This window comes from Trichoderma harzianum (assembly GCF_003025095.1).
Source record: "Trichoderma harzianum CBS 226.95 unplaced genomic scaffold M431scaffold_22, whole genome shotgun sequence".
NCBI lineage: Eukaryota > Fungi > Ascomycota > Sordariomycetes > Hypocreales > Hypocreaceae > Trichoderma > Trichoderma harzianum.
This window is the reverse complement of record NW_020209270.1, coordinates 9,027-34,164: the sequence shown is the minus strand read 5'-3', so window position 1 is coordinate 34,164 and position 25,138 is coordinate 9,027. Positions and strand designations below refer to the sequence as shown.

Sequence of the window (25,138 nt, the reverse complement as noted above, 5' to 3'; positions counted from 1 at the left end):
CATGTACAGTTCAAGTAATGTTTAACTGAATTCGATTAATATTGACATTTTTTTTTCGCCAATGCATATGAGCATAACCCGCTGGCGCCTTCATACAAACGGACCATTCTGTTGCGGAGTTGCTCGAGTAGGGGGGGGGATTTCAATGAGAGCATGCTGCAGTATCAATAATAATAAGTCACACTGTACGGCCTTTTAAAATGAGACGCGTCTTTCACCGTAGTTTCGCGTCTCGAGTGACATCACGAGTAAACACCGATCGGCAATTGACGTCAAGTTTCCAGATGCCAAAGCAACACAATCAGCAACGGAGCGAACGAGGATTAAATTGAGAATCATTCGAGTTTTGAACTTTCGAATTTCTTCCTTCATTTCCACAGACATTGAGTTTTTATTTGCCCTGCACTCATCATGAAACGCTCCAGAGCCGCCTATACATACGACGTCGGTGACGCCAGAAAACCTCCAGCTAAAAGAGCTGCAACTTCAACCAAGAAGGCTTCTGCTTCTACCAAGAAAGCTGCTACTACTTCTACAAAGAAGGCCTCTGCTTCCAAGGAAACTTCTTCCAGTGAAATAGCGCAGGCGACAGTAGTAGCAGCGCCGCCCTCATAATCTTCGGATGATCCCTTTGGAAAACGCTACAAGGTATCGTTAGGACCGAATGGAGAGCTTATGATCCCGCAAATCCTGCCGAACGAATGCCTCAAAGTCATTGAAAAGCTGCTTCTACCACATAGATGGGTGCACACAATAGATGCTACGCCAGATCGTTCGCTCACTCTCTCATACAGGAGATGGCGGGAGACGAACGGTCTTTGGCTTGAATCAAATAAAAAGGCTCTTGGCTTGAATGCAAAACAATGGAAGATGAGAGAAGAGGCGTTTAAAGATGATTCGCCTCTCGAAGGATATGATGCAAATACCCTAGAAGAATTCATCTGTATGAACCCGCCGGCGGGTGAAAGAGACTCCAATGACGGAGACGAAGATGGCGAAGAAGACCAAGACGAAGACGAAGACAAAGATAAAGATAACGAAGATGGTGAAGAGGATGAAGATGACGATGACGAAGTGAGAGGTAGCGGAAACAAAGAGAGCTCTGCGGACAAAAAGGGCAAGAATAAGGAAGCTGATACAGAAAGGGAGGCCCTTCGCAAACGCATGGGAAAGCTTGCTTCTCGACACCCAGAGCATCTCTGGGTTATTACTCTGGGTGGCTTTGAGCGGTTTAGATGGTGGACTCAAGAAATCTGCAAGCGAAACCAGGACGACTACTCTATGTACATCTTCAATGACTTCAGCTGGTATGGAACCATTGAAGTACTGGAGAATATGGTGAGCCACCTTGGAACAACATCGAAATCTTAGCGGCTAACTGTTGGCTATAGTTTGTGCAGTTCGAAAAGGTTCTCAAGTCCAAGAACCATGAACCTTTGGACGTGTCGCGAGAGATTGAAGGACTTGCATGGCTTCTAAATAGCGGAAACGCCGAATTTGAAAGTGAGTTAATCTTCTCTATGCGGAACTAGACCCAGAATATGTTTACTGACTGCGCTGTGTAAAAAAAAGTGTGCGACGATGGCGAACGGTGTCAGCTAATTTTGGAGCTCTTTGGATCCATGATAATTGCTGCTATCGACGAGCTTCAGAAGAAGGGTCTTTTCACTAAAGATTCCAAATTTCCCAACATTCCAATTATACTGTCTCTTCTCATAGAATATGCATGGACGATGGGCCGCGGCGACTATGGCTTCGACGAAAATATTGATTGGGTCTTTTACGTTGTTCAACAGGCCGAGGCTGCAGATATTACCTTGGGTGGGCCGTCTGGATTTGAAAAGATCCTGGAAGTGATCGAGGCCGAAACTTCAGAACACACGGCCGCATCGCTTTCCAAGGTCAAAAAGAGCACATTCATCAACAAGGTATGTTGCTTTCTTGGTTGAATTACTGGTTTATCCGCACAAGCAAAGCTGACACAACTCTGTTCCATTAGTTCAAATCTTACGGCTCACGAGGCGGTGAGCAATATGTCATTGCAAAAATGCCTGCTGCCCAAAGAAAGAAGTGCTCTCTTGGAAGCGGTGGAGGCGGGATGTTCTTCTAGAAGTACTGAAAGCAAGCATGTTTGCCCAAATGTCCTGTTAGACACGGTTGTACAATTGTAAACTACCAAGTTGATACGTCTTAGTTCAAAATGTTATGATGTACATGATCCTCATAGAAAACAAATCGCACCAAATAGCATCAGTCACTTGCCATAATCCCATTGCCAATGATGTACATTATCCACATTGTTTCCCCGCAAGTTGCTATTTACTCATATAAAGTAGGAATACATAATTTCAAGGCAAACTCAAGAACAACTCGAGCATCTTGGGATAGTTGGGTGTGCCCAGTCCAGTAACAGGATCCCATCCTTTGGTGGCATTGAATCCAAGGGTGCCGCAACCAGGGTTGGTTCCGTTTGTGATGTCGTTCAAGACTCCCGGGTTCTCGTACAGCACTGAGTTAATGAGTCCCAACGGTCCCTTTCCTATCTTGATGCGCTCTTCAACGATGCGGTTGATGAGCGATGCGAAAATGGGCGCAGAAGCGGATGTGCCGCCAGAGAGCCCCTTCTGACCTTGCACCCAAACTGCAATGTTATCACCATTTGCTGCCACATCGGGGATGCCTCGTCCATTTCGGTTGTAGATGCCCGTGCTATTTTGGTATTGGCCATTTTCATAGTAAGGGTATGACGGGTTGTATTTCTTGAAGTAGTTGGCAACGGCACTTTGTTGGTACTTGGGAATTGGGTAGATGTTGGAAAAGCCCTGTAATTGATCAGTAGATATTCTGCTATTGCTTGTGTCACGGACTCTATACTTACACCACCACTGCTGTAGTTGAAAGAAGGGCTAGGATCAAAGACAGCGCTCTCAGGATCATGGACTGTCTTTCCTGGGTAGACCTTTGTGGCTCCAACATTTGTCAACCACGGGCAACTGTTGGGGTGTGTGGGAGAAAAGACATCGTCATCTCGGAGACAACCGTAGAAATCTGCATCAGTATCTCCAGGATAACCGCCCACTCCAGTATCGCCACTAGCTACAAAGACAGACACGCCCTGTAGAGCAAGTTTCAAGAACTCCTGGCACTGGCGCTTTTGGTAGTTTGCGGGGAGGTCGCTCTCTTGAACACCATATGAGATGGAGATTACGTTAGTAGGCTTGTAGACGCCACACATGAGAGGGCCTTTGTAACCACCGGGGTGCGTCGTATCGGGATATACAGGGTCAAGCGTGGGATCGTTGCCCGTCTCTCCAAAAGCAGAGTAGGTACAGTAGGAGCCATCAAGGGCGTCAAAGAAGGTGTTGAAGACGCCAGTGAATTGTTGCGCATAGAATGCGTCGTCGGTTTGGAAGAGGGTTGTAGTCTGAGGGTAGATGATGGGATATGCGAGTTCAAAGTCGAGGTTGCTTTCACCACCAGCGTTTCCTTGCGATACAGGGGCCTTGGCACCATCGATTGAGTCTAAAGCGGGATGAGTGCCGTTGGGAATGTATGGGGTGTATTCGGCAAAGAATGCATTAAAATCTGGCTGAGAATAAACATCTCCTTGTTCAAAGACGCCGAGAGAGTTGTTTTTGCTGACTTTGGCGTGAGGATCAGGGGCTTCGAAGTTGTAAAGCGCTTGCAAGCATTTAGGCGTAATGGTTTGATCGCAAGTTGAAAGATCGTCTGGTGTCGACTTCTTTGGTAGCTGAGGGAAAGGTCTAATTTGTTGTTGTCGGCGGTGAGGATTGAACTTCAATTGAGGCGCGACAAGTGACCCATCCCTTTTTCGAAGCTTCATGTCCATAAGAGTACCCTTTACGCCGGGGGTGATGTAATCGACATGTTCTGACACATGTTCTGGCAGATGATATTCATGAGTAGCGACTAGAGCGCGGTCTCGATCATCATGGAAGTATTTGGTATTCAGCAGGCTCTCGACTTCTGCAGCAGTGGCGTCAAAGGCCAACCACACTTTGTTATCACTGTGAGTGATTCTCTCTTTAGAGATACCCGACTTGATCAACCAAGCAGCCACCGTTTCAACAGCGTCATCGGAAGGCTTGAAGGCTTCAACTACCTCATCCAGAGTCCAATGTTTGCCGTATAAAGAAGAGCTAGGGTGAGAAATTTCCGCCAACCAATCCTCTGCCTGCTCCATTGCCTTGACATTCTGCTTCAAGCCTACTCTGACGGGAAGCACAACATCGGGTGAAACTCGTTTGTGTAACTTGGGATTCGGGACCCCGCGCTTCTCGTGAACGACATGGCCCCCGGGGATTGATCGACCTGAAGTCAACCCCACAAGAGCAGCAACCTGGATGGCAGATGAGAAGCGCATCTTGACAATATGGAGGGTGTAACAATTGTATCAGAGCGCCAACTCACTTACAATGAGGCAAATCCAGCATTCATCTGCGCGGTGCATCTAGGCACAATTTATACATCTACAAGCACGGTCGGTGCCATCTATCATGCCGCTCATAGTTTGCTAGAGCTACGCTGCGATGATACTGTATTCTCATCTTACAAGGTCCATTCACCAACAATGGGCAGAACTTTTGATTCCTTTCTCCAACCACTCAGATATCGACCATTCAGCGATGAGCGATGCAAAGCTAAGACAAATGCCTGCATAATCACACGGCAAGAATCGCAGTGAGGTGATGCGCTGCTAGGTTGGTTCAGGAAGGTCAACTACCTGGCGCGCAACTCCGCCGAGGCAATGCTGGAATTTTGTCCCATTATGATAATCACTCCGGCAATCGCAACAAGGAACCGGCATTATCGGCACCGGTGCTGGAACTTTTGAGATGCGAACCCAGATGAACCGATTTTGCTTGTGACAAAGAGATAGCGTTAGATGTGTCAAGGATGGCGCTGCGATCCTAGTTGATTATGAGCTGTCTAAACCCGATATGGGTTTCAGCGTGGAGATGGAGTTGATAATGGAGAGCATTGAAAGACTTTAACCTGGGTCGGAAGAGTAAGGTAATTAGCATCTCGTATTGAATAAGATATAGCCGTGAGTGATAAGATTCTACCTTCCTCGTATACAGCACTGCCGCCGAAGATTAGATAAACAATTTTTCTCATCGGCTTGTTAACTGGACTGGATCATCGTTACAAAGAAGCTTACCCGTCCCACTGCGCCTCCTCATTGCATCCTTCAGTGCGCTAAGACTTGTTTCGCTCTACTGCAATTATATATAAAAAAGTATTACTCTCAGCTATTGTAATATTACTTCAAAACATGATTCAATTGCAATCTTTGATCTGACTACTTGACGTATTGCGGCCCATATCCTGACAATTAGAAGACTTGGATCACGGGTCCGGTTGCGCACTAACACAATGTGGGGTTTACTTGAGGTCGGTCATAATAATGAATATTGTTACTGTATTTTAAACGACTCATGGGGATATTGATAGTTTCTTCACATTATCAAGACGTGAATACAATGACGCTACATTTAGTATTACCAAATGCATCCAGATACTTGGATCTATTCGTGGCTCCTCCCCTCGCAATAAGTGATGCCAAGAGTCACGATCGATGCCCCTCCCATACACATCAACGAGCCGCCTTCAATGGTCCACATCTCGCCAAGAGAAATTTCACGATCCCGTGTGTTGGCCCTTTCACTTATACACGGCCCGGAATGTAGCTCCGGATTACTCTAAACGGCAACCGACCCGGCCGGCAGCCATCACAGCAAAGCTGTCAAATCTCGGTTCTCGGCTGGTGTCATTAAGCTTCCGAAACCTCCACCAAGCGCTTTGTCACCCACCTCCATCAGCCTTAAAAGATAGCCTGAAGCTTCTTTCAGATATCCCACATAATCATTATGACGACGCGCGTCTCCTTTGGGAATGCCCGCTATCTCAAATGGGAGTCAGGCTGCAAGTCGGTCGGGCAGCTGCCACGTGATGATACGATTCGCTCCCACCACCAGCTGTATGTCAGATAACACACCTTATAAATAGCTGTTCATCTGGCCATTGATGCGGGGTACAGCTTCTGTCTGCATTTCTTACAAGATTCAGGCATATTTACCTGTTTCTGTACTGAAATCTCGTCCCAAAGATACCACGCAATGGCCTCGAAGATTGCAATTGCTTCCCTGATTGCCTTATCGGCTGCTTCGGAGGGCCTTCGACCATGGGAGGCTCCTGGTCCTAATGACTTGCGGAGCCCTTGCCCAATGCTGAATACGCTGGCAAACCATGGCTATTTGTATTAACCTCCCTCCAATTGGAGCCAATTCTTCATCAATCAGAAGCTAATGGGTGTTTAAGACCTCACGACGGCCGCGATATCTCGGCCCAGCAGTTTGCCGATGCAGCTTTCGAAGTCGTAAATATCGATCCTATGGCTATCAAGCAGGTTGCAAATTACTTCCTCAGAGCTTCGAACCAAACTTCCATCAACTTGACAGACTTGAATCGCCCTGGCATACTACAGCATATTGCTTCTCTCACCCGAGACGACGTTACAGACCCTGATAGCGTGGATGTCACAGCATCTCAAGATCGAATTCACCATCTTATAAAAGACAGCGACACTGACTGCATTACAATTGCTTCACTTGCAAAGACTCGCTTACATGTTGAAGATCTATCTTCTCCCAAAGAGCTGACTCTGAAGGAACAGACCTTTGCATATGCCGAGGCAGGTCTCCTGCTCTTGACGATGATTGAAGGCGATGTTCCGTCTGGATGGAGCTTTCCTCCAGCAACCGCATATTGTGCCCCCAAGAAACGAGTAGAAACGTGGTTGACGGAAGAGAGATTTCCGGAAGAGCTGGGGTGGAAGAAGTCAGAGCGAACGATTGGTCTCATGGACTTTGTGCCAGTCATAAAGGGTATTTATGAGGAAAAGAGATCGCAGGCTGGGAAGGGCCCATTGTGGAAAGCCTTTGTTCCCTCTTTTCTCCAGCAAGCAGGAACTGATAGCGAGCTATGATGAGCTTTGGCTTGGTGCGTGTGTTTTCTGTATATGATGTTTGATACCAAAAAGTGTCTTTTGAGCAACGGTTGATATACTCATGCCGTACGTGAAGCGCTATGCCGTGAACAAGGAATCCATCTCTGTAGAAAAGAGAAGAAACTTTGAGTATGTAGACAGCTTATTTTTCGGCTTGGTCAAGACATGGAAAAAAGATGGTGCTTGGGCATCAACAAGAGCGGGGATGCGCAAAAAGATAAGGATCCAATGCAATGCGTAATCTGGGAATCGAACCCAGGGCTCCCCGACGTTGCTCGGATGGCAACGGAGAATTTTACCACTAAACCAATTACGCTTTGATGTCTTGGTGTCGAGATATTCTGATTAAGATTCCTGGTGCCAGTGGTGTTGTCTCCATCTGGATCTTGAGAGTTGACTGGAATGTATAGACGTAAGACGTAAGATGCAATGAGAGTCGACTCAATGCGTAACTTGGGCATCAGCATTGCAGCATACATACAAGCTCCATCTTCACGCATATGCGGCAATTATTCACCTCATTGGCTCACTGCTGCAATGCAAGAGAAAGCACGGCATTTGCCTGCAACATCAACTTTGCCTTTGCCGCATATGCTGATCAATTTTGTTGACGAATTAGTTGCATGCAATTTGGCAATCGGAAGTCTCCCGAATGGAAATAGAACGGCTTGTTTTTTTATTCCCTTGGCAGTTACATAGAGGCGACTGGGGGAGATTATCATTGCGGCACCTCCAAAAAAAACTTTCCGCAAATCTATCCACCAATGTTGTTTTCTCACTGTCTTAGCCTCAGGTGGAACCACGCTGTAATGACGAGATATATATAGAAAATCGGGATCCCCCAGATTATGGGGATAACCGTTGCCTGCTTTGCATCTTCTGCTTTGCTGGCCAACTATATAATTTGTTACGGTCTCGAAGACTCTTATAGTGAAACTACAGTAAACTCACGACGTTAGATACAGCAACGGTATCATGGCGCCAAAGAAAAACATCCTCCTCGTCATAGCGGACGACATGGGCAAATCCCTTGGCTGCTACGGTGATTCTACAATATCAACGCCCAATATTGACCAGCTAGCCTCTGAAGGCACGCTCTTTGACAATGCGTTTGCCAGTACAGCATCTTGCAGCGGAAGCCGATCCGTCATCTATACCGGTCTCCACACGCATCAAAACGGGCAATACGGCCTGGAGCACTCCAACCACCATTTCATGACTTTTGATAATATTGACACTGCTCCTAAGCTCTTCAATGACCTTGGGTATCAAACCGGCATTATTGGAAAAATCCACGTCGGTCCCAACCATGTGTATCCGTGGGAGGTGCGAAGAGAAAGCCCAACCCGAGACGTTTCTTGGGTTGCCGAGCAGGCTGATTTGTTCTTCCAGTCGGCAAAGGATGACCCCAGGCCATTCTTTCTGACGGTGGGATTCATGGATCCTCATCGGGACTCAACTCGCGGTGGATTCGGCAATGGGGACGAGAACGTATCTGGTCCAGATGCGACTTACGATCCTGCAAAGATTACTGTTCCCAGCTTTCTCAATGACATTCCCGAAGTTCGCCAGGAGATGGCTGAGTACTACCGCTCCGTTGGCCGAGTTGATCGGGGATTTGGTTCAATCATGGAGGCCTTGAAAAAGGCTGGCTTCATCAATGACACGCTCGTTGTTTTGACGAGCGACAATGGCCCGCCGTTTCTCAATTCAAAGACAACCCTTTACGACGCGGGTGTAAGATTACCTTTAATTATACGGAACCCTCAAGGACAAGCTGGTCTGAAGAATCCAAATATTATTTCTTTTATTGACCTCCTACCGACATTCCTCGACTGGGCAGGACATGATTCTGCCACATCTTCTGCCTCAGCCTCTCCACCTCGGCTCGGTCGCTCCATTCTTCCAATCATTGATGAAACTAATACACATGACGACTGGACAAAGGTATTTGGGTCCCATACTTTTCACGAGGTCACAAACTATTATCCAACACGATTCATGCGCACATCGCGCTACAAGTACCATCGCAACATAGCATGGAAGCTCGACTTCCCCTTCTCAACTGATCTCTACGCCTCCTTGTCGTGGGAAGGAATTCGCAATTCTCAGTTCCCAGTGAAAGTCGGAGAGCGCTCCTTGGAAGCATACATCCGACGGCCTCCGGAGGAGCTGTATGACATGCAAGAAGACCAAAGGGAAGTGGTGAACCTGGCGGATCGTCCGGAATACAGAGAGCTTCTGTTTGGTTTCCGAAAAGAGCTCGAAGACTGGCAGCGAGTGACAAAAGACGCATGGCTGGTACGAGACGGAGTATCATTGTCGGAGATGCAAGGACACATTGATGCAGGATTGAAGATTCCGGATCGATTTGACTTTGACTTGGCGGCACCAGGAAATACGCAGTCATAATTCGGGCTTATTTTCTTCTGAAAAAGCATGGAATAATGTTGGTAGCAATTCCCAATCTTCTAGGGTCATGTCCAGTCGAGGCCGCCAACTTCTTGCTCTTGCTCTTGCTCCTGCTCGTCTTCGAGAAGGCGAGGCTGCCGAGCAATGCTGCTCGAAATTTCTTGCATCTTATCATGCAGAATTTGGAGCTTAATATTATCGCCACCGCCTCGAAAACATGTCAGAAACTCAGAAAGCCGGTTCAAAACATCTCGTGGACCAACATTCATCAGCTGCTTGCCCTGAAATGTCGAAGGCAGACATAGCAGGATGTCGGCTAATGACATTGCCACTTCAAACAACTTCATTTCCTAAGGAGAAGATCATATTAGTCGCAAATCACCCGAAGTCGAGCTTATCACTACACACCATTCCGAGGCCATGTGCTTCAATGACAGACCGAGGAAACCTATCAATGTTCTGAACGACATTTCGCGCGATCTGATTTGGGAAAGACAAGCTGAGACCTTCATCTGCTGCGTTGGGCAGAAGATTGATGTAATACATGGATGTTTTCCACAAAACGACTCTCATCCACTGTTGCGTCAGGAGAAAATCTGCTCTCTGCAGGTCGGTGGAATTCCACGAAGCTTGCTGGACTTCTCTTAGGCGAGCATGCATGGAGGCAAAATACTCGTGTGTTTGAGAAGACCCGTCGCCATCCATGGCATTAGCAAAGCTTTGGAAAAGTTTGCTCAGACTGATGAAGGCGAATAGAATCGGGGGGTTCTCATCCACTTCAAGTTCAGGTAAATCAGGATCAAGCTGTAGTATCCTTGGAAAGTCAAATCTTGTAGTGTGACCTCTGGATTGTATCATGTATTTGTTAGTGGCCCCTCAATCATGGATCAGATTAGAATAAGAGCTTCTATTCACCTTTCCGTTACAAATAATAACCAGATTGTGCGTAAATGCCGCTGAGCCTCAAGTTTGGGGAGGTTTGCATAATGTCCCGCCTTATCGAGGCTCAGCATCTGCGCAAATGTGATTGCTTCTCGTAGCAGCATGGCTCCCTTTCGAATATGGCCGCGGTTTGCATATGATACGTGTAAGAAGAAGGAAGTTAGTAAAACGCTGATGGATGGATGTTCCATGTAATCCAGCTCATGCCTCGCTCTGGAGGATTCGGAAGCCATGAATGCGCCATCATCACCCCCAAACCGGCCAAGTGCTTCATGGGATGCAGGCTTGAGTTGTGCTATTGTGACTGCACTGACCGCTGTGGCGAGGGCATATGCCTCGATGTCGGTGGAGTCCCGGAGACGGTTGAGGAGAGTCTCTATATTGACAACGGGCCAGACGGGATATAGAGCTTGCTGATAAAGGCCAAGATAATGTTCAAAAGCGGAAGACGGGACGCGATTCATGCCAGGGTAGATGTGAGGCTGATTTGACGACTGTGAATGAGTATCGCCATCGGACACGGGAATTGGGGCTTTTCTATTAATCATCGTCGCTTCCATTGCCGATTTATTATTTAACAGAGCTTCCCGCTTCCTTTGTGCCCAGGGCCCCTTCGGGCCGGCCTTCAGCTTCCTCCTCTCGGCCACGCATTGGATCGAGAGGCTCTGGCATCGTTTACATGGCAACCCCCGATCACATCTCACCTTTCGAGCTGCACATGCATCACAGGCCCTGTCCCGAGCCATCTTTAAGTCCGATTCGGGTCGTATTCATCACAAGGAGGTGCAAGATGCGAAGAATCTGGTGGTTCCAGCTTCACTTGGCCTATCTTGGCTACGATATTGAGTTTGATGCTAGTCTGTTGCCACGTCCTGTGGGGGCGTTAGACCCCAGCACTGTGGAGAATCTGATGCGGGGATGCGAGACGATGAGATGTGATTGAATCTCGTGCCTGGCATCGTGTGTACCTGACATTAGATGGCGGAGTGAGCGGGATGCATCGTGTAAACCAGTACCGCTGATCCTTCTTGTCCGTGACATCTTCATCCCAACTCGTGTTCGATCATTCAGTTTTCCGATTCCAGTGAACAACTAATTAATAAATGGGGTCGTTTCAAATCTCTCAACCCGTGTGGTTTTAAATTCATCGCGCCATAGACTAAGAGTTAGGCGACCGTATGAAGGCGAGTCAGCGCTGCCTTCAAAGATGACCGCCTCTTCTCTCTAAATTAGCTCCGATTCTGCTTACGCGCGGAAAGATTTTTGAAGGCGCGGAAAGATTTTCTAGCTCCCAATTCACATGATTGAGTCCACCGAGCTTCGTTTGTCAACTTCAGACCTACATCTCAACGGGGCGCTATCACCGAATGCTGGTAAAGTGACAGCTGCGTCGTCTCAACGAGGCATGGCCTAGTACCATTCGTGGTAGTTTTGAACAACCGGAGCATGGTCCGGCGAAGACGTGATGGCCGCTTGAATCACAATAGCAGATATTGCTCTTTCTCAATGCCCCGGGTGAAGATCGCTCAGCGGCTAAGTTCGAGTATATATACTCGACAATATCCAACAATATTGCAAATATAGTCGCAGGTTCTTCAGCTCAGAATTCAGCGCTACCGACAATGGCACTATCATTTCTTCGAGAAAACCGATTCGCTCGGCACTTTACCCCTCGGCTGGCACTCTCTGTCGCTCTGATTGCCTTATCTACCTTCAACTATGGCTTTGATAACCAGGGGATTGCTACAAGTCAAGCGATGCTGGCATATAAGAAGCAATTCGGAGACTTTAACCCAAAAACCAACACATATGCCATACCCACCTACTACCTGTCTCTTCTGAACAGCCTCAACTTCATTGGCTTCGCCGTTGGTATGTCGACATACACTACACATGATGAGAACAAGAACACGATGTATCTAATCCATCATCACTTTAGGTCTTTACATCGGAAGCATCATCAGTGCTCGCTATGGTCGTAGGATGTCCATGTTTTGCATGTCCCTTTGGGCTATGATGTCCGCCACAGTGCTCATCTCGGCCACAACGAGAGGGCAAGTCCTCGCGGGTCGCATCCTTAACTACACATATATCGGCATGGAACTCTCTACATGTCCTCCATTCCAAGCCGAGATTGTCCCTGCCCCCATTCGAGGCTTCGCTGTTGGAACATATCAAACCAGCTTGTTGCTCGGCGGAGTCATCATAAACAGCGTCTGCCGTGGCACAAGTGGGCTTTCGAGCAATGCAGCATGGAGAATTCCAATGGGTCTCTTCTATCTTGTTCCGTTGACAGTCGCATCATGCGTCTGGTTTATCCCTGAATCCCCTCGATGGCTACTACTCCAGGATAGGGAGGAGGACGCTCTTCGGTCTCTGCAAACACTCCGCGGCTCCGACCCAGATTACAATGCCCTTGAAGATCTTGAGCTATTGCGACTCTCCCTCGTAGAGGAGCACAATAAAGGGCGGTATTCCGATCTTTTTCGAGGCACCAACCGGAGACGCACACTTGTTGCCATGGGCATGAACTTCTTCATCCAAGCCACAGGATCCCCATTCACCGCCGCATACGGGACGCTCTTTGTCCAATCCATCGGCTCCATTAACCCTTTCAATTATTCCATCATGAGCTCGTGCATCAACTTCACCTGTTGTCTGATCGGAATCTCGATTACAGACAAGGTTGGTCGTCGTCCAATCCTCATGGCGGGCTCAGTCCTCCAGGTGATCTGGCTATTCACCATGGGAGGCATCGGAACGTCGGCGAATCCCTCGCTTGTTCAGAAACAAGTGATAGTGGCTGCTACGGCTCTATCCTCGGCCAGTTTGTGCTTCAGCTGGGACCCCATGAACTACATCGTTACGACGGAACTTCCAGCGTCGCGATTACGTGACAAGACCCAGAGAGTTGCTTCCATTGTCAATGTTGTGACGAAGTAAGTTCACTATGAACGTCCTCCATTGTAGAGAACTCATTGCTAATTTCGTATCATAGCTTTCTGTTTTCATTCTTTACTCCGTATCTACTCAATGCTCCATACGCAAATTTGGGGGGCAAGGTGGGCTTCATATTCGGAGCTCTAGCTATATGCTCATTCTTCTTTGCCTATTTCTGTGTTCCGGAGATGAAAGGGCGGAGTTTGGAGGAAATTAACGAAATGTTTGACAAAAAGATACCGACTAGACAATTCCGTAACTACGTACTGGAACACAGGGTCAGCGACAAGGTGGATGTGATCGAGATGGAGAAGGTGCCCGCTGATAGATTAGGAGGCATACCTGAGATATAGCCAACTACCTAGTATAGTGTTTCAATTGCAACATAATTGCTTTGTGTATAAATTTGTATGCTACTAGCTCTGCAGCTGTTGGCCTCATCCGTTGCGCTGTTTTGTGTATATTAAATCGATGGCTATATCATGTAATGCGGAAGACAGCAGCCACTGAGAAAAGGCTATAAGTGGATTTCATTGATTATCGACAATACGGAGAGCTTGTTTAACAAACTGATCTAGCCAATTTTAAGATGAATTGACTGAATTCGTGCAATAACAAACTTCATCGATGGCAGCGGGGCTGGCCAAAGCAAGAGAGTCACGAGCTATTATCCCAACAACACGAACCAGGTAGTGAAGCACTGCCGATCAATGTCCAAATTTAAATAAGGTTACATCCCGATAAACGGGCAGTGCCGCACAGAGACATTAAAGTCGATCTGTAGGCCCACCTCTGAAGCTTCAGCGTGATTCGAGAAGCTTATAGGGCAGGGTCATCGTCAGCACAGCTGATAATTTCGTACAGTGAGGCTACTGTGGTGATTCGTGTGACGTACAAGGGACAAGGATGATGCTCCTTCAAGAATCAGAGTTGGCTGTGGCCAGCGACGCCGAATCAGCGCATTAACAGCACGCTCACATACGGATCGATCCTATGAAACACACACTAGGCCGACACATGCATTTGCACCACGAATAGAAACCCCTCTCTCCACTGCTGCCTGTTTGCTGCCTCTCCAATCACAACAACAGACGTTCCAACTAATGCTGATTATAAATGTCAATTGCAAGTCTACATACAGTATCTAATTCTGCAACTATCAATGTTGTGTCACTTTATATTTTTCCGATATGAACTTCACAGCTCAGTCCACAACAGGCCCTCAGGGTCAGCGTTACTCCCGCCGCCCGGGTCTCAGAAACTCGGCAGTGCCTCTCCACCAGCGACTCCTCTCCAGAAGAAGCCATAAACAACAAGATTCACCATTGTTCTCTCTCATTCCACCAGAAATCCGCACCAAGATATTTACCTATGCGCTGTCTGATTACGAAGACAGGCGCCGACCTCTCTTATACGATTCCAAAACTTCCTTCTGGCGGCCCTCTCATCGCGCACCTCGCAGGACGAGCACTGAGTTGCTAAGAACATGCCGTGCCATTTATCGCGAGACGTGGTTTCTGCCGTTTGCTCTCAAGGAGCAGATACACTGGCTGTGCGGCCCGCATGTACCGCCCGGGAGTGGCCAATTCAACGGCAACGCAACAAAGTTGACGCTTCTGCTAGGTGAAATGGCGAACCAGGGCCAAGAAAAGGTTGAGATTGAGAGCTTCCATGTTTTTGCAAACACGCGCCGCCTAGAGCATGGCGACTTGAGTGCACTACTATCGATCCCTGGACTGCATCCCCGGCGGATAACCTTGACGATTCGCTATATCGACTGGTGGGGCTGGGATTGGGAGTCTCCCGACAAGCCGTTGTATTTCAAAGCTGACTGGATCAGCGCAGTTTCCAGAGACATCTCACCTTCAACAAGCGAGTTCAGGATCGAGCTCGAGACTCTAGAACACTTGAAAGACCGGGTTGACCTCATTGGCAAACATATTGCCGAAAATTGGTTCTTCGGGCGATTTGGTGGCACTATTTTGTATGCCGATGTGTCGGGTAAGTGTCATCAGGTGTCCCGATGGTCTGGTTCAAGTGCTTGGTACAAGAAGCACAGGACAAGTTATCAAAAGCCCAAGTATCGCAAGCTGGACTATTACATCTTGACTATCACGTTTGAATCGGAACTCTCTATTAAGAGAAAAGGAGGGGTGGTGAGTGAAATAGCCAAAAGAAACGCCGCAGACCCGCTGTTCAAACATGTCCCAGCGAATCTCGGCGATCCGTCTATCCTTGACAGATATGGCCCTCCTTCGCATGAGATGCCCGGTGTTCCAATGCTTCCTCTACCAGATGAGGATGATGATCTTTGAAGACGAAAGGGTTTTTTCTGTTTTCTTTTAAACAGTTCATCAAGCCTATCATTGAAGTCCTGTTTCATGCAGGTAAAAATAAATTAGTTTGTCATTTTGAGGCATAGACCAGGCTTTCCAGTAGATTCATGATAGGAGAATATAATCTCCTAAGTATAGAAATAACCCGAAGCACTGATAAGTGACCACATTAGTAAACTTGATAGACACCAGTAGCGTCAGGATGCAGTCGTGAGCTTTTGAAGCTATATACATAAGTCAGGTTTCATAACCAATCTTCTAGGTAGGTAGCAAGGCTTCATTGACGATATGCTAAACGGAAGCTCTCAACCCTGTAAGAACTCCTCAACTACCTTGTTGAATTTGGCATCGTTTTCCCAAAACATAAAATGACTGCCTCCCTCATCTTCCTCAAAAATCTCCAACTTGCTGCCTGGTATCTGGGAAGCAACCCATCGACTGCACTCTCCACCAAAAACGCTTCCTTCAGCGCCGACAACGAGTGTGGGAATAGTGATTGTTGGAAGAGCATCTCTCCAGTCTAGTGCCACGTGGTTTACCAACAGCGCCGCGGCATCCTCCAGCTTCATCTTACTGCATTGCTGCGCCGTCCATTCAAAGTCTTCCGTACTCAGTAGTGGGGAGAACAAAGATTTCAAGAATCCTGATGCAAACTCGTAGCCTCCGGGACTGCGGAAACTGACACCCATTTCGTGAGCCTTGCCAGGCGTGAATATCGCTCCTAAAGTCTTTGCAACACCTGGTTCCCATGCTGGATCTGCGGTCATACAGGGTGATTGGTCGACAAGTATGAGGCGAGAAACTCGTGTGCGAGAAGCTTCAAAAGCATCCCAATATGCCCAAATTACGGAACAGCCCATAGAGTGTCCACAGAGAACCACATCTTTTAGATCCAACTGTGTGATGATATCGTTCAAGTCTGCGGCTAATCGCGTCACTCGGTACCCTCTACCAGGCTTGTCAGAATCACCCTGACCACGATGGTCAATTGCTATAACACGGTACTTGGTGCTGAAATGTGTAATTTGCTTTCGCCATTGGATTGCAGTTTGGAACCAGCCAGGAAGCAAGAGCAGAACAGGGTCAGATTCTTTTCCGGCAGTGATGTATCGGAGTATCACTCCATCAAAAGTTGTAATGCTGCCGGAGGATGTTGACATGTTGAAATGGAGGATGTTTTCAACGACAGGTATCTGTATCTACAAATGAACGATGATGTCGTTGGTTAAGCCACATTACGACACACTAGACACGGATGGATATCCTCTTATATAGCCGACCGAAGAAGACTACGACAAATTAATCGCATAGTAGGCTACACAGCTTGAGCAGCAGATATAAAAATATCCCATGATCATCTTTGATTAGTTATTGAACCACAACTGAACGGAGTTTCTTGCTCGGTTTTATGATATATATCAGTCAGATTTTAGCCGTTTGCAGCTTGGCGGCGTATTGCTAAGGCCCCTTGGTCAGACTTCCAGCGGGGCTTCCAGTTGCCAACTTAGAGGCCCGATGTATAAGTTGGGTTGGTTGACAACTAAAGACCACGCTAGAAGTCTGACCAAGACGTGTATCGTATTGAATTAGAGCGCATAAATGTGGACCAGAGCCTGTCACAGGTCAAGACTGCGGTGTGACGGACTAGAACTACGGTGTTGCGGTCCAGGGCTGCGGTGTTGCGGAATGATGGTGTCGCATCTGAACCATCGGCAAATTATGGAGTACATGTGTATAAATAATGGAATCAAGAGTTTTAAGATAATTCTGAGAAGAGAAAACAATGGGCATAAAGGATCCCACGGACGCACTGAGTATTGAACTTTGTTCGCCACAAAAGAACCACGGAGGCAACCTCTCTATAAATCCAGTCCTTTTCTTCCGGGCCAATGTACTAATCTTTAATTTGGTTACATACACTCCGTACGCGTCATGTCTCCTCACGCATAAACTCTTGACCGCCGTATTGCAATCAACTCTCCCCTATTGATTGGGTAGTGGAGACAACTAGGGGACAGCAAACTCTCCGTTAATAAGCCACGCAGTAAGGGTGATATCCCTTTTGTTTGCTGATTCTGTTTATAACTGTAGTAAAGGGTAGATGAATAGAGTCATTTAACACGCAAGTGACATTTAAGTCAGGATAGCATTTTATTATGCTATTGTGCCGTTGAACAAAAAGCTCTTTCGGCGGTATATTCCACTAGGGAAACCGGTCCAGCTTTGAGTCCGTATTTTAAAAGAAGAGACCAAAGCAGTCCATATTACAACTACTGGAAGTCCAAATAGCAGAACAACAATATGTTTCGAAGGATTAGTGTTATGGATTGCATTATGCCAATGTCAAATAGTTTACCAAGGGTTCATGGTGGGACCGACCGGTAATCTGACAAGGCCGGCTATCTGTCTGACAACACTGTCCCGCAGCGCCTGAGGACAAAAATAAAAATAAAAAAACTCCGAGAATCATCTTCCGCAGCACAACTATATTCTGGATAACGTGCTGACATTGAAAAGAGTGCTACAAACATGAACCTACCATGTAGCCTATCAGAAAAGGCCATGTGAAGGAAATTTGTTCCTTACTTGGTTGAGCGCGATATTGCTACTGCCCATATTTCGTCTTTAACTCTTGAACCTACTGCTATGTCTAGACATATGCTTAATCCTTAGACTTTTAGACTTCGTGCATTGTCCTTTTCGCAAGTGCTGATGAGCAACATAGTAGTGCATGCATGCTTACGGACACCTTTTTTCTTTCTTATTATTTGGACATGATAACTCCGTACAAGGCTGTTTTCAGGCACGCTCCTTTTCTTGCGCTGCTTTTACTAATACTTTACGTAACAGTGGTTATTTCTGTGTTGCAGTGGAAGACAAACGTTGCACTCTTCACACAGTTGGTTGCCAGGAATGTCCATCGCTTAGGGCCCGTTCAACCCCACACATAATACAGTAGTTCTTCATGAATATTTTATCTTTCATAATGCTAATAAAATACAATACCATCTTTATATGATGAAGCCGATGCTCTAATCCATCTGTAGCTCAAAATGCCCTAGCTTGAGTTGACAAAGGCTTGGAAATACCATCCCCGCGCCGTGGCTTTCAGATTTGTAAGCTTATTCATCCATCACGTCATGAGCATTTGCTTCAAACGCTCATAATGAGGAGATATTCGATTGTAAAATGTAATTTGCAAACTTGATGTAATTCGATATCCATCGCCGTTCACATTTGTATTAAAAAGGACAGGAGATGTTATATTGGTTTACCTGATTATAGCTCCCCCGTAGTAGTCTTTACCCAATCGTGGTGATATAGTTCAGCTAGTTGGACAAAATGTCATCGGCTCAGCAGGTATAGAACTCGGCTCTCAAAATCTAGCGCCATCATTGTCCTTGATCATTAATCTAGTCATCTAGGTTTATCACGACAAAGGTCGTTTCACTCGGCCGGACAGTATTTTTCGAAACTTCATCTCCAAGGACCCGAATTCACAGTTCCCGGCTGAGAAGGGTCGTTATGCATTATACCTCTCCCCTGGCTGCCCATGGGTAAGTGATACCGGTTGTTCAATGTCATCTTAAATCTTCCAAAGCTACTCAGGAGAGAATTACGATTGACATATGTTCTTTAGGCCCATAGAACTATGATAGTGCGGCTCCTCAAAGGCCTCGATTCCATCATTGATGTCTACCAAGTTCATTTTCACATGGGCCCTGAGGGGTGGTACTTCAGTGGCGAAGGCGGCTCACTAACAGAAGATCCCCTCCACGGGTTCAAGAAGCTCAAAGAACTGTACCTCAAAGCCGATCCCAACTACACAGGTCGATATACAGTCCCTGTATTATGGGATAAAAAAGCCGATGTCCTAGTGAATAACGAATCTTCAGAGATTATTCGTATGCTTTATTCTGAGTTTGATGAGTTCCTTCCAGAGCATCTCCGCGAAGAAAACCGCCCTGGCCATGGTCTCTATCCACCGCAGCTCAGAGCTGAGATCGATGAGATGAACGATTGGGTGTATAACACCGTCAATAACGGTGTTTACAAGGTGGGCTTCTCAAGATCGCAAGAATCGTATGACGAAAATATACGCCCGCTATTCGCATCCCTCGATCGCCTTGAAGAGCATCTTGGTCATGGCAAACCCTTTCTCTTTGGAGACTTCATCACCGAGGCCGATATACGCCTCTACACAACCTTGGCGCGTTTCGACGTTGCCTATCATAGCGTCTTCCAATGCAATTTAAAGTTAATTCGACATGACTATCCTCGACTTCATTCCTGGCTTCGGAGGCTGTACTGGGATCAGGATGAAGAGGGGCCACTAAGAGCTGCGTTTTATCGCACTACCGAACCAAATATCGGGCGCTATGCGCTGGGGTATGCGGATTCTAAATGGAGGATTGTCCAGGAGAGCCAAGGGCCTCTGATTGTACCAGCTGGGCCATTGGTGCTGATGGAGCCATTGTAAACAAAGCGTTCCAAGTGGTAGGGTCGAACACTGTAAGGTCAATTGGACTAAGCAAACAGAATGTTTAATAAGGCCTCTATATATCATATATTGCATCAAATCAAGATCCATTTCACAACTAAGTCCACATGCGAAGTTGAAACTAAAAGACTACCAATAAGAGGATAATTGTACATTGATTCATTGTTCCACCTAACAGCTTCGCCATAGACGCCCTTAGAGCCATTTAACGGCATCTTCTAGTAGCCAATGAACCGTATCCAATACCGTCTCCTCATCGTTTCCTGCATCTACGGATACAATGTCATATTCTTTACTGCTAGGAGGCTCATATAAGTCAATCTGGCTGTCGACCAATGCTTCACCCATATAATGCCCCTTGCGCTCTTGCAATCGTCTGACAAGAATTTCTCTGTCGGCCTCTAGGCTGATAAAAACAACTTTCACCTTGTGCGCAGTCATATGGTGACGAATCTGGTCACGATAAACTTCCTTTAGTGCAGAGCAGCTGATGACTACTGAACCGTAAGCAAGGTCGACAAGCGTACCCGTTGCACGTTGATTGATTCGATCTAGCCACGATATGCGGTCCTCATCGGCGAGGCTCACTCCGGACCGCATTTTCTCAACAGCCTGGCGAGAGTGCAATTCATCGCCCTCGATGAATGGAACATCGAGGGTTTGTGATATCTGCTTTCCGATTGTAGATTTGCCCGTTCCGCAAGGTCCGATCATGACGATTGCCAATTTCTCAACACCGGAGGGAGATGCCGATTTCTTCCATGCCCTTTCGGTTAGGTAACCGATGAACGTTGCGACATGGTCATCCAGCAGATTGGGGACTTTGTTCAAAGCTGGCGACAAGGATCTCGCGACATCAGTGGCAAACGTTTTCGACGGGCTAAATGAATCCTTATCATATTTGGATGCGAAGAAGTCTGTCAATTTGATGGGCGGATTGGCGATTGGATCCGGATTTGACCCTCGTAATCTTTTAATCCACTCCTTTGGCTCAACTTCGTCAAAGACAAGTCCGCATTTGCGTAGAGCTGGCAAAAGATCATCACTCCAGCTAAAGACTTGTGGATTGGTGATATTGGCGAAGATACTGCCTGCAGTCGAAAGCGATATGTCTGTGACAGCGTCTGCTACAACATCAACAGGTAACCATGATGGCGTTTCTTGGAGTTTTGGTAGTACTCCTATCGTGATTGCAGTTTGCATCATCATAGGTACTGCTTCCTGAGCATTCCAGACACCGTGCTCTGTATCCCCGATGATTTGTCCGACGCGCAGCACGCGAGCCGTAACACCTTGAGACGAGGCCTTGGCACAGATATGCTCAGCTACCGACTTAGACTGTGCATATCCCATGTTCTGAGCCCATGCAAAGTCCGGAGAGCGTTCAGGTACTGGGATAACTGTCGCCTGTGAACATGTACTGACAGATGAACAAAAGTTCATTGTTGCTGGCGGCTGCGCGGCTTGACAGAGAGATATGAGGTGAGATACACCTGCAATATTGCCCTTTTCGAAGCTCGATAAATGCATATTAAAGTTGACTGACCAAGCACAATGGATAACGGCAGACAATTCTTCCGTTATTGTCTCATAGGTTGTCTTGGAAAGTCCAAGATCCGGTTCGCCTAGGTCGGAGGGTAGGACCACGACCTTGCGCCGAGAAGACAGTGATAATGAATGGTGTACCCTTCTCTGTATCATCGAGCTCACAACTCGTTTGTGACCATGAGATGAATCATCAGCCCGGACAAGGCAGTAGATGCGGCCAATATCTGGTCGAGAGGCTAATTTTGCAACCACATGGGCTCCCAGAGAACCGGTAGCTCCCGTAACAACCTGGTAGAGACAAATGTTAAAAGGGGACTGGATTAAAAGTATCGTGGGTAAATGAACTTACTATGGTTGACCTGGAAGGTTTGGACACAAACGCATTCGAATACTGCGCCACGAGACTTTCCATCTGCTGTTCGATCGATGGCTCCTCATTCTTACCACCACCCATTCGGAGGCTAAGTAAGAAAGAGCTCAACCTATTGATCGAAGGCTGTTCAAACACGATTTGTTGTCCAAGTTTATTTCCACCAATGTCAACTGTCCTCAGTATCTCACTTCTCATTTGGATAGCTTGCAGAGAGTCCAGACCCAACACAAAAAAGTCGTCATCGTCTGCAATGGCTGTCGGTGAACCAGCGGTCTTCTCAAGCAAACCTCTCAAAAACTGGCGAAGCTCTGGGAGGTCAAGCTGCACAAGCTCTCCAGACACAGTGTCGGCAAGATCATATGTCTCTTCAATCTCTTGCTGAAATTGCTTATAAAAAGCCTGGCGGATTATGCTCCCTTTGTCTGTTCGAGGATATGAACAATCGTGTGGCAATACTCGAATCATGTTGCGCGAGATTCGAGCAAATGCATCCGCAGATTTGTTTGCCGATTCAATGACTGGCCAAATCGTATCGAGAATCTCCTCATTAGTACGAGCGGCCAATCGTGCAGCCGGAATAAGCAGCATCCCCAAATGCGCTCGGCCTGCACCAAATACGACAGCCTCAGCAACATTTTTGTTGGATCGTATCTTTCCCTCCATCATTACAGGATTGAATTTCTCGCCGTTCACAAGAACTATGGTGTCATCGAGGCGGGCAATGTATTTCCATGCTCGAGGAATACTTGGATGAGGCTGGAATAGGTCTTTGGTGGCATAAGAGCCGTCGGGCTGGTTAGATTGCACCTTAGATGGCCAGCCATCCAATACAACGCATTCATATAGGTTTGGGCCGCGTGGAACCCATTGCAAGAACTTGGATAGTTTCTCACTCTCTCGCACATAATTCCACTCTTTATCGCCCTCGGCTCGGAAAGAGGTCATCAGTTGCCCAACTTCTGTCCTGTTAATGGTTAATATTGCAGTCATTGAGAATATTATTAGGTACCAAATAGACTCACGCGCCGTAGTGGCCAATTAAGTTGACTCCATTCTCAACAAGCAGGTTCCCGAGATCATCTGGACAGGCTGAGCCGCCATACATCACAACCTTCAATTCCTGAAGGACACTAATGCCTTTCTGTGTCTCCGAGAGGAGCTTGAGCGCATACGGAACACCATAGAATATCTCAAAATTATTTCCTTGCATGATTTTGAGCAGGTAGTCTTGCGTTAATGGAAGCTCAGCGTTATAGAGATGAATTGACTTCCGGCTGTGCAATGCTCGAAAGAAGTTGCAAATACCATGATTGTGAAACAACGGCAATGTAATGAACGATCTCATGTTCATGCTCACGGAGTAATTTGCAAGGCATGACTTGTGAGACTGGTATATCGGCTTTGGATGCCCAGTTGACCCTATCCTTTCATCAACATTTGGCTAGTCAAAATATGGGTGGAGGGCTTACCGCTAGAGTGAATTATGAAAGCGATGTTTTGGGTCTCAATCTCGGCATCCAGCTGAGAATCCAGCTGAGTATCGCCATGAGCCTCAATAGAGTACTCAAATACCGCACGGTCAACAATGTCAAGGAGCTGTAGGGAGGGCACTAGCCCCTGGACTGCTTTGGCGGTATTGATATGCCTCTTATCAGCAATAATTGTAGCCGCTGATGTGGCATTTATGAGTGATTCAACAGCTTCCCCTGTGATTCTTGTTGAAACAAGCAAAACCGTATGTCCGAGCTTTGTCAAAGCTAACAAGGTTATGAGATACTCAAAGTTTGACAGACCCAAGAGCGCTACCACACGCGGCTTTTCTTGAGAAGACTTTCGCGCGGGAACATATTGCGCATATCGATTTGCCGCTCTCCAAGCAAAAACATCAAGTTCTCGTAAGTTGTAATCTATGAAGTCGATACCTGATCTCGGGTATGAGACAATGTGATCTTCGGGATAGGAGATAGCCCGTTGGCGTACCAACGCATCAACTGTTCGTAATTCTGAATCAGACTTGAATGCATTGGTAGTAGTGCTTGAAGACTGAGTTAGAATATGTCCTGGCGCATTGCTGGGAGTATCTGGCCGAGAAGAAGGAACGTAGATTGTAGCGGGCATGGTGTCTCTAGCTTGGTCTACTCATGCAATACCGATACCATGAGAAATCTCCTTCGACGATTGTAGGAATGAGCGACCTATTTCACAAAGAAGCAAAGTCAACTATATCCGTGCTCTGTTACTAAGCTTGCCAAGAATGATGATATGGAATCTGCTCATCGAAATCGTCGCTTGATGTTGCTTTGTCGATAATCCAATATTGCGGACTTTTATCCGGCATCGCGATGATCTTCATCTTGGCTACGGAAAAAGGTCCGCTCAGTCCACCATTCTTTAGCTGAATGTGAGTGGAACTTAAAAGTTCGCTAATATATATACTGTAAATATAGTAGCTTTTAAAGGTTTTGTAGTTAATTTTACTATTTAAGCTGCCCTAAAGATTTTTTCCTAAAGGGTAAATATATAAATAATTTTAATTAATAAATTAATATTATTTATAAAAACTTACTAAAGTTTAAAAATATACTTAAGGTTAAAATATAACTTTAGTTACCTTAGAGGTATAAATATATAATTAAAAATAAATATAAAAAAAATAATAAAAAAAATTTATAATTAATTTTTAATTTTTATTAATTAATTTTTATATAATATTTATAATAAATTTAAATTTATTTTTATTTTTATTAATAATTAATTAATAAAAAGTAATAATTTTAATTTTAAAAAAAATATATTAAGTTTTAAATTTAATTTAAATATTTTTATTTATTAATTTTATAATTATTTATAAAAAAAACTATTACAAAAATATATATTATAATTAATATAAAAGTTTTAAAAAAAATTTATAAATATTTTATAAATTATAAAAAAATAATAAAATTAAAAATTATTATAAATATATAATAAAAATATTATTAAATATATTATAATTATTAAATTTATAAAATTAATTAATATTTAAAGTTAAATTATTAATAAAAGTTAATTATTTA

General features: G+C 45.9%; 10 protein-coding genes and 1 non-coding gene across 11 annotated transcripts; 6 read left to right on the top strand and 5 right to left on the bottom strand.

Moving 5' to 3' along the window:
- The first annotated feature begins 253 nt into the window (after positions 1 to 253).
- On the top strand, positions 254 to 2,289 carry M431DRAFT_127302 (hypothetical protein). The gene is made up of 4 exons (XM_024912327.1): positions 254 to 1,338; positions 1,392 to 1,503; positions 1,573 to 1,928; positions 2,000 to 2,289. The coding sequence occupies exons 1-4, from the start codon at positions 676 to 678 to the stop codon at positions 2,108 to 2,110; spliced, it is 1,242 nt and encodes a 413-aa protein (XP_024768462.1). The 5' UTR covers positions 254 to 675; the 3' UTR covers positions 2,111 to 2,289.
- Positions 2,290 to 2,348: 59 nt separating this feature from the next.
- On the bottom strand, positions 2,349 to 4,384 carry M431DRAFT_99104 (hypothetical protein; the record flags this gene model as incomplete). Its single annotated transcript, XM_024925114.1, has 3 exons — positions 2,349 to 2,822; positions 2,879 to 3,751; positions 3,866 to 4,384. 3 exons carry the CDS (start codon positions 4,382 to 4,384, stop codon positions 2,349 to 2,351), a joined length of 1,866 nt encoding a protein of 621 aa, XP_024768461.1.
- Positions 4,385 to 6,059: 1,675 nt separating this feature from the next.
- On the top strand, positions 6,060 to 7,274 carry M431DRAFT_20983 (hypothetical protein). Its single transcript, XM_024913438.1, has 2 exons — positions 6,060 to 6,280; positions 6,343 to 7,274. The coding sequence occupies exons 1-2, from the start codon at positions 6,141 to 6,143 to the stop codon at positions 7,007 to 7,009; spliced, it is 807 nt and encodes a 268-aa protein (XP_024768460.1). The 5' UTR covers positions 6,060 to 6,140; the 3' UTR covers positions 7,010 to 7,274.
- On the bottom strand, positions 7,265 to 7,346 carry M431DRAFT_t191. Its single transcript has one exon. It is a non-coding gene; the product is annotated as a tRNA-Gly (tRNA).
- A 659-nt stretch (positions 7,347 to 8,005) lies between these two features.
- Positions 8,006 to 9,442, top strand: M431DRAFT_500722 (hypothetical protein; the record flags this gene model as incomplete). The annotated part of the gene is made up of 1 exon (XM_024917943.1): positions 8,006 to 9,442. One exon carries the CDS (start codon positions 8,006 to 8,008, stop codon positions 9,440 to 9,442), a length of 1,437 nt encoding a protein of 478 aa, XP_024768459.1.
- A 65-nt stretch (positions 9,443 to 9,507) lies between these two features.
- M431DRAFT_99086 (hypothetical protein) lies at positions 9,508 to 11,130 on the bottom strand (the record flags this gene model as incomplete). The annotated part of the gene is made up of 3 exons (XM_024925111.1): positions 9,508 to 9,792; positions 9,851 to 10,286; positions 10,358 to 11,130. 3 exons carry the CDS (start codon positions 11,128 to 11,130, stop codon positions 9,508 to 9,510), a joined length of 1,494 nt encoding a protein of 497 aa, XP_024768458.1.
- Positions 11,131 to 11,778: 648 nt separating this feature from the next.
- Positions 11,779 to 13,700, top strand: M431DRAFT_127290 (hypothetical protein). The gene is made up of 3 exons (XM_024912326.1): positions 11,779 to 12,256; positions 12,324 to 13,323; positions 13,383 to 13,700. The coding sequence occupies exons 1-3, from the start codon at positions 12,007 to 12,009 to the stop codon at positions 13,675 to 13,677; spliced, it is 1,545 nt and encodes a 514-aa protein (XP_024768457.1). The 5' UTR covers positions 11,779 to 12,006; the 3' UTR covers positions 13,678 to 13,700.
- A 730-nt stretch (positions 13,701 to 14,430) lies between these two features.
- M431DRAFT_513334 (hypothetical protein) lies at positions 14,431 to 15,753 on the top strand. Its single transcript, XM_024920001.1, has one exon. The coding sequence runs from the start codon at positions 14,515 to 14,517 to the stop codon at positions 15,637 to 15,639; it is 1,125 nt and encodes a 374-aa protein (XP_024768456.1). The 5' UTR covers positions 14,431 to 14,514; the 3' UTR covers positions 15,640 to 15,753.
- Positions 15,754 to 15,965: 212 nt separating this feature from the next.
- Positions 15,966 to 16,820, bottom strand: M431DRAFT_500718 (hypothetical protein; the record flags this gene model as incomplete). Its single annotated transcript, XM_024917942.1, has 1 exon — positions 15,966 to 16,820. The coding sequence occupies one exon, from the start codon at positions 16,818 to 16,820 to the stop codon at positions 15,966 to 15,968; it is 855 nt and encodes a 284-aa protein (XP_024768455.1).
- A 2,054-nt stretch (positions 16,821 to 18,874) lies between these two features.
- Positions 18,875 to 20,249, top strand: M431DRAFT_127282 (hypothetical protein). Its single transcript, XM_024912325.1, has 3 exons — positions 18,875 to 19,020; positions 19,086 to 19,217; positions 19,301 to 20,249. Exons 1-3 carry the CDS (start codon positions 19,003 to 19,005, stop codon positions 20,138 to 20,140), a joined length of 990 nt encoding a protein of 329 aa, XP_024768454.1. The 5' UTR covers positions 18,875 to 19,002; the 3' UTR covers positions 20,141 to 20,249.
- M431DRAFT_20976 (hypothetical protein) lies at positions 20,215 to 24,200 on the bottom strand (the record flags this gene model as incomplete). Its single annotated transcript, XM_024913437.1, has 4 exons — positions 20,215 to 21,997; positions 22,059 to 23,046; positions 23,105 to 23,501; positions 23,552 to 24,200. 4 exons carry the CDS (start codon positions 24,198 to 24,200, stop codon positions 20,357 to 20,359), a joined length of 3,675 nt encoding a protein of 1,224 aa, XP_024768453.1. The 3' UTR covers positions 20,215 to 20,356.
- Between the last annotated feature and the right edge of the window lie 938 nt (positions 24,201 to 25,138).

Bases quoted from the DNA above. Each gene is read 5' to 3' on its own strand.
- M431DRAFT_127282 (XM_024912325.1), top strand. The intron at 19,218-19,300 runs GTAAGTGATACC...TATGTTCTTTAG, and splicing joins TCTCCCCTGGCTGCCCATGG to GCCCATAGAACTATGATAGT.
- M431DRAFT_513334 (XM_024920001.1), top strand. From the start codon at position 14,515: ATGAACTTCACAGCTCAGTCCACAACAGGCCCTCAGGGTCAGCGTTAC.
- M431DRAFT_127290 (XM_024912326.1), top strand. From the start codon at position 12,007: ATGGCACTATCATTTCTTCGAGAAAACCGATTCGCTCGGCACTTTACC. The intron at 12,257-12,323 runs GTATGTCGACAT...TCATCACTTTAG, and splicing joins CTTCATTGGCTTCGCCGTTG to GTCTTTACATCGGAAGCATC. The intron at 13,324-13,382 runs GTAAGTTCACTA...TTCGTATCATAG, and splicing joins ATTGTCAATGTTGTGACGAA to CTTTCTGTTTTCATTCTTTA.
- M431DRAFT_20983 (XM_024913438.1), top strand. From the start codon at position 6,141: ATGGCCTCGAAGATTGCAATTGCTTCCCTGATTGCCTTATCGGCTGCT. The intron at 6,281-6,342 runs GTATTAACCTCC...TGGGTGTTTAAG, and splicing joins CTGGCAAACCATGGCTATTT to ACCTCACGACGGCCGCGATA.
- M431DRAFT_127302 (XM_024912327.1), top strand. From the start codon at position 676: ATGATCCCGCAAATCCTGCCGAACGAATGCCTCAAAGTCATTGAAAAG. The intron at 1,504-1,572 runs GTGAGTTAATCT...TGTAAAAAAAAG, and splicing joins CGGAAACGCCGAATTTGAAA to TGTGCGACGATGGCGAACGG. The intron at 1,929-1,999 runs GTATGTTGCTTT...CTGTTCCATTAG, and splicing joins AGAGCACATTCATCAACAAG to TTCAAATCTTACGGCTCACG.